At 44.6% G+C, this 7,127-nt stretch overlaps 1 protein-coding gene across 2 annotated transcripts; it reads left to right on the forward strand.

Annotated features, from left to right (window-relative positions):
• Nucleotides 1-505: 505 nt before the first annotated feature.
• Nucleotides 506-1,701, forward strand: LOC125376181 (translation initiation factor IF-2-like). 2 transcript variants are annotated; one of them, XR_007219094.1, is made up of 2 exons: nt 506-524; nt 1,478-1,701. XR_007219094.1 is itself a non-coding variant. In XM_048388102.1 (2 exons), the coding sequence occupies exons 1-2, from the start codon at nt 551-553 to the stop codon at nt 1,657-1,659; spliced, it is 390 nt and encodes a 129-aa protein (XP_048244059.1). In that variant the 5' UTR covers nt 532-550; the 3' UTR covers nt 1,660-1,701. The 2 variants fall into 2 exon arrangements, 1 of the variants encoding a protein (XP_048244059.1); XM_048388102.1 differs by lacking the exon at nt 506-524 and adding an exon at nt 532-758.
• The last annotated feature ends 5,426 nt before the right edge of the window (nt 1,702-7,127 follow it).

A 7,127-nucleotide genomic window follows, 5' to 3' on the forward strand; every position in this document is an offset into this window, starting at 1 on the left:
TGGAACTTTGAGCAGCTTTCTTCTTTGTACGAATTTTGTACAAGATTATAAATAGCCAATAGCATCCGGCACAAACACATGCAAAGGAAAGTCTGCCCCAGACCCGGGCTAAATCACAGTACAGACCAGGGGCGGTGGGGTAGCCTAGTGGTTAAAGCGTTCGCTCGTCACGCCGAAGACCCGGGTTCGATTCCCGACATGGGTACAATGTGTGAAGACCATTTATGGTGTCCACTGCCGTGATATTGCTGGAATATTGCTAAAAGCGGCGTAAAACCATACTCATTCACTCAGTACAGACCACCCCCACCTGGGGTGTACAGACAGGGTAGGTCACAAAGGGAGAAGAGTCAGGGGTGTGCAGACTTGGTAGGTCACCAGGAGACGAGTCAGGGGTGTACAGCCCGGGTAGGTCGCCAGACACACGTCAGGAGTGTACAGAATGGGTAGGTCACCAGGAGAAGACTCAGGGGTGTACAGACCGGGTAGGTCACCAGGAGAAGACTCAGGGGTGTACAGACTGGGTAGGTGACCAGGAGAAGACTCAGGGATGTACAGACTGGGTAGGTCACCAGGAGAAGACTCAGGGATGTACAGACTGGGTAGGTCACCAGGAGAAGAGTCAGGGGTGTACAGACTTGGTAGGTCACCAGGAGAAGACTCAGGGATGTACAGACTGGGTAGGTCACCAGGAGAAGACTCAGGGATGTACAGACTGGATAGGTCACCAGGAGAAGAGTCAGGGGTGTACAGACTGGGTAGGTCACCAGGAGACGAGTCAGGGGTGAACAGACAGGGTAGGTCACCAGACACACGTCAGGAGTGTACAGACTGGGTAGGTCACCAGACACACGTCAGGAGTGTACAGACTGGGTAGGTCGCCAGACACACGTCAGGAGTGTACAGACTGGGTAGGTCACTAGAAACACATCAGAGGTGTACAGGCTGGGTAGGTCACCAGACACACGTCAGGAGTGTACAGACTGGGTAGGTCACCAAACACACGTCAGGAGTGTACAGACTGGGTAGGTCACTAGAAACACATCAGAGGTGTACAGGCTGGGTAGGTCACCAGACACACGTCAGGGGTGTACAGACTGGGTAGGTCACCAGACACACGTCAGGAGTGTACAGACTGGGTAGGTCATCAGAGACGGGTCAGGGGTGTACAGACTGGGTAGGTCACCAGAGACGAGTTAGAATAGGTCACCAGACACATCAGGGTGGTACAGACTGGGTAAGTCATCAGAGACGAGTCAGAATAGGTCACCTGACACATTAGGGGTGTACAGACAGGATAGGTCACCAGACACACGTAGAGACAGGGTAGGTCACCAGAGACGATCAGGAGATGTTCAACCCGTGCACGTCGTCAGACACAGAAGGGTATAAGACGTGGGTATCTGTACTATTTTGATAATTGGGATGCTTCGTGATCAGAAATGGTGGTCGATAAACAATACTATTACCTTTCTAGGTAAAGTTGAAAAACAGATAGGACGTCAGCAGAGGTACACAGTAACATGGGAGGATGGCAAGTGCGGTGAACAGATGTCCATCCACATCTATGGAACCTACACCAAGACGATCAAGTTCAAGGTCGACAGCTACATCCTGGCACTTGCTGACCCTGACAACAACTATTTTCCTTCCGGGTGAAGTGACAAGGGTCCACGAAGATGGAGATGTTCAAAGGCTACACGTGGTGTTCGTCAATGGGAAAAGGTATTACTAGAAGATGGATAAAGGATTCTGTTTTACTTTCATCAAGGCACGGCAAATATACTCTTCAAAAAGAGAAACTTGACATAGATGTAAAACCGCTTTTTGCCAAATATCTAAAATAATTACATTAAATGAGAACCAAATAAGTGTTAAATAAGATGATGTGTCTATAATTCGCGAAAACACATGCAAAGCACGTAAACGTAGCGTTTGGGGATCAATTTTACAGCTTCATCCAAACGCAACCGCCTGTAAAAAACGTGCAGCACAGGATCCTGCATTTGGGCATGCAGGTCCCCCTGCTGAATGGGTATAAAAATCCACATCAACGGCTGTTCATACAGTCCTTATAACGGCAGTAGAAGCGGTGACAGAATGCCAAGACTGAATGCAGCTCAACGGAACAACTCCATTGGGAGATTACAAGCTGGAGCAACTCAGCAAGAAGTGGCCAGGCACTTTGGCGTATCCAGACAGACTATCTCCGCACTGTGGACCCTATACAACAACACCAACAGAGTTGACGACAGACCAAGGTCAGGAAGACCAAGGGTGACAACCCAAGCACAAGATCGATACATCCAGCTGCGACACCTCCGAGACCGCACTACCAGTCACGTCTACAACCACACAGGTCCCTGTGGTACGCAGAATATCAGATCAAACGGTACGCAACAGATTGAGGGAGGCTGGACTTTTTGCACGAAGACCTGTTCGACGTCATGTATTGACCCCATGTCATCTGGCGGACCGTCTGCTTTGGTGCCAACAGAGGGTTAGATGGGCACGTGCAAGGTGGAGAAATGTACTGTTTACTGACGAGTCCTGTTTCCTACTCACACGTGCTGATGGGCGCGCACGTGTCTACGTCGGGGTGAATGTTACGCCCCCAACTGTGTGCAGCAGGTTGTCCCATTTGGCGGGAGTGTCATGGTATGGGCCGGAATTCATCACGGTGGTAGGACGCCTCTCGTGCATGTGGCAGGTGCATTGACAGGTGTGCGTTACAGAAATTTGATCCTACAGCCTTACGTTCTTCCTCACGTCAACGTTCATGGCGGAGAGTTCCAGCAGGACAACGATCGACCGCATATTGCACGTGTTTGTCAGGACTTCTTATAGCACAACAACATCCAGACATTACCTTGGCCAGCCCGGTCACCAGATTTGTCCCCGATTGAGCATCTGTGGTACGAGTTGGATCGACGCGTTCGCAGAAGGAATCCACCGCCCCAAACACTTCCGGCGCTTCTCGATGCACTTCAGCATGAATGGCAGCACATCCAACAGCGTGTTATTGACAACTTGATTGCATCTATGGGTCGTCGGTGTCAAGCGGTGATTGATGCACGTGGTGGGCACAACCGATACTGACATTTTCTGTACCCCTGTGACATTAACTGAATCGTGTACGTGTGTCTGTCTAGGTGACACGATTAATGTTTTGAACATTGTGTACATTTATCTTCAAACAGTGTTTCAATTATGGTTTCTGTGTTCTATTTTGAAACAATAGCATTATATTACATCTTGAAAGTCAGTGTCAAGTTTCTTTTTTTTGAAGAGTATAGATTTGAAAACTTGTTTTCTTATCGTGATCAGATTCAAATGTTTAGTTACGGATTACCATCATCTAATAACTTCATCCCTTCATCGTCATCATCATCATCATCATCATCAGCATCATATCCCATTAACAAGTGGATGCTAATTTCATTTCCATCCCAAAGAGGAGTATATAAGGTGTATGTAGACAATAACACGAGTTGCTGATATCGGAAAACAGCACACGATACGTTTTGTTGCTGTCTCCTATCTCGTTACAAGGACGGTTTCTAAACTTGCTTTATTGAGCGAAAATACGCCTTACACATCCATCACTATTAAGAATGACACTCAACGACAAAGAGATTATTACTCGTGTGTATCCGTATCTTAAATGTTATATATTAGAAATCATTTCTTCCCTTATACAGTAAACTACGGTTATAACGAACTTAAGGGACCACTATATTCAGTTCGTAATAACCGTGTTCGTTATAAGCACATATACAGCATAATTACAGCAAATGGACAGGACCAAGAACAGTTCGTTATATCCGTCAGTTCGTTATAAGCGTGTTCGTTATAAACGTTACTGTATATGCAATTTTCGGTACTGCATACTACCAACAATTCGTACTCCAACTGTAAAAACAAGATATTTGATGGATGACAACATCTTTATTATATTATGATGCGACGTTTCGGTCTTGTCTTTACTGTTATTTCCCAACTCCTAAAAATGCCAATCACACAGTTCGCATTCCACCAGTTTAAAAGCTTTTGCGACTCTCTAGGCTCTTTTTACTACTTTCGCCTCATATTTTTTAATCATGAGCCAAAAATGTATTTATTTTTGCCTTCGTTAGTCATACCATAGATGCCTGATAATAATCACAAAAGACCCATTTCAGCAGCAGATAAGACATATATATGTATTTACGATTCAGGAATTGTGTTTTCGGTCCCAATGGTAGCATGTAATAGTGAATAGTGAGTGTGTATGGTTTTACGCCGCTTTTAGCAATATTCCAGCAATATCACGGCGGGGGACACCAGAAATGGGCTTCACACATTGTATCCATGTCGGGAATCGAACCCGGGTCTTCGGCGTGACGAGCGAACGCTTTAACCACTAAGCTACCCGACTGCCCCTGTAATAGTGAATATGTGACAAAGGGGAACTAATCTCAGATATATGGTGCCAAGTTACTGGTTCTAGATTCTGTAATTAATACCTGCAGACACTGCCTTTGTGTAGTTCCTGTTGTTTATTGTTCTGATCTCGGAGTCACCAGCAGTGGAGGTCGAGGGACAGTAGTGACGAGGAAGAGTTCTCTCGTTAAGAGTCGGCTGCACTCAGCTCATCTCCATCCCATGTATGTCATCTCGGATAACATCTGGAGGAATCCAAATTGAAACTAGATTTACCAGTTTCACACTTCGCGTGACTTTGACATAATAATATGGCACAATTTCTTTCTCAAAATCTGCCGCCATGTTGTACGAGCTTTTCGCCAAGGGATCAGTCGGTGTGCGGTCTACGGTGAATTCATGCAATGTCTCTACACCATTGCTGCCCGAGGTATTATGTAGGTGACGGAGTTTCCCGAGTGGAATTGAATGGACTATGCAGCTTGTTAAAACATCTTCTTCTCTGTTTCATCAACGAGTTTTTTAAATGAAACACGATAACAAACGTTGAAGAGCAGTTACGTTTATTTACAAATGGTCAACAGTACATTTGAGAGTGTGAACATATCATTGCTACTTCAATCAAGCGGGGTGGTTTTCAAATACAGTAAACTACGGTTATAACGAACTCAAAGGGACCACTAATCTTAGTTCGTTATAAGCGTGTTCGTCATAAACGTAGTTTACTGTATACCAAATGCTGATAGTATCATAGACAATAAAACCCCGTTAATCCCGACAGTGTGGACTCTGGTGAACTATACCGGAAAAATCAACTACAGTAATCTACGGTTATAACGAACTCAAAGGGACCACTGATTTTAGTTGGATATAACCGTAGTTCGGTAAAAGCATATATACAGCAAATGCCCGGGACCAACAATATGTTCGTTATATCCGTCAGTTCGTTATAAGCGTGATCGTTATAAACGTAGTTTACTGTATATAAATTAGGAATCTTTGGTCCAGAGAAACATATCTATATGTTGACGTTTTTTACAGTAAAAGTCTGGAGAATAAGGAAGTCCGGTTTACGGGGGGTTCAGTTTATACAATTTATACTGCAGCGGTAGTCATTGGTACAAGGCTCTGCGATTTTAGCCAACAGACTGCGGCGACACGAATGTGGTTAAACTCTGTTATATATACGGCTATTTTATGTACGCTAGGTTTCGTTCTGTCGACTAACCTTCTGAAACCCGAAACCCTCTGCTCTGCTGGTGTTAGTTTGTATGTAGGTAGTCTGCAACTTGTGTCATTCGATACCAAAGACCAATGAAACCCATGTTTAATGCCGACCAATCGCATTCTCCAAGAAATAGGCCACGACCAGTTTTACTGGTTGCACTCGTTGGTCTACTGGTAGAGCGTCCTCCCGGAGCGGAAGGTCCGGGGTTCGAACTTCGGCCTCGTCATACCAAAAGAAGTTAAAAGATGGTACGTGTTGTTACCCTGCCTGGCGCTCGGCATTAGGGGCTAAAACAAGGACTGGTCTGCTCGGAGTCAGTGTCTGATTGGGGTATTCATGTTAAACTGCATTATAGTATCTCAGTGGGCTAGCACTATAAAATCGGCACACACACATGGGTGTATGCACGTCGCTTTATAAGTGCGATAATCTTGAACACGACGTTAAACCCCATTTCACCTCACGTCACCTACTGAGGTAGACAGAAGCCCAGTCTAACAAGCGATGACGCATTGTGTGAGAACACAATGACGTTGAAGAACTAAAACTGTAGTGATAAATATAATTTGCCAGCCGTGGTAAAATACATTCACTTATTTCAAATATTCTATGATTCAGAGACCCGTGAAGATCTGGATTAGAATTGATCTTCAGCAACCTAGCTTGTCGTAAGAGGCGACTAACGGAATCGGATGGTCAGGCTCGCTGACTTGGTTGATGCATGTCATCGTATCCCAATTGCCTGGATCGATGCTCATGATATCAATCACTGGATTATCTGTTCCAGACTCAATTATGTATAAACCGCCGTCATATAGCTGGAATATTGCTGAGTGTGGCGTTAAACAACAAACAAACAATTCTGTGATTCAATATAATTATCTCCTTTTAACTATTTTTGTTCAGGTATTTTGATCAGGTAAATCATGATCGTGTCTAATGAAAGTTGCAGCAGTGTTAGGAAATTATCATTGGTGTTGAATATGACATGATGTTACGTATTTTTTTTAAAGATTTTGTAAAGAAAAATAATAAATTGGTACAATACAGTTTTAATGTTGTTAAACATGTCTCATGTGTATTTTCTTCTTTTTCCATCAAAGAGGTAAGAGGCGACTAACGGGATCGGGTGGTCAGGCTCGCTGACTTGGTTGATTCATGTCATCGATCCCAATTGCGTGGATGATGCCAATCACTGGATTGTCTGGTCCAGACTCGATTATTTACAGACCGCTGTCATACAGCTGGCATAGTGCTGAGTTCGGCGTTAAACAACAAACCATCCAACCAAATCTTCAAAGAGCCCTGGATGGGAGTAGAATAACTGCGTTTAGCGCCGCTTTGACCAGTACTTCCGTCCAATCAGAACGTGTCAGATTAACGTCGAAAACCAAAGTGACGGAGCCCTTTGACATTTATAGTGAGAACACCCAGTATCATAATCGGACAGAAGCAGGGATTCACAACATGAAGCTGA

This window comes from Haliotis rufescens, unplaced genomic scaffold (assembly GCF_023055435.1).
Source record: "Haliotis rufescens isolate VD_foot unplaced genomic scaffold, xgHalRufe1.0.p SCAF_7, whole genome shotgun sequence".
Lineage (NCBI taxonomy): Eukaryota > Metazoa > Mollusca > Gastropoda > Lepetellida > Haliotidae > Haliotis > Haliotis rufescens.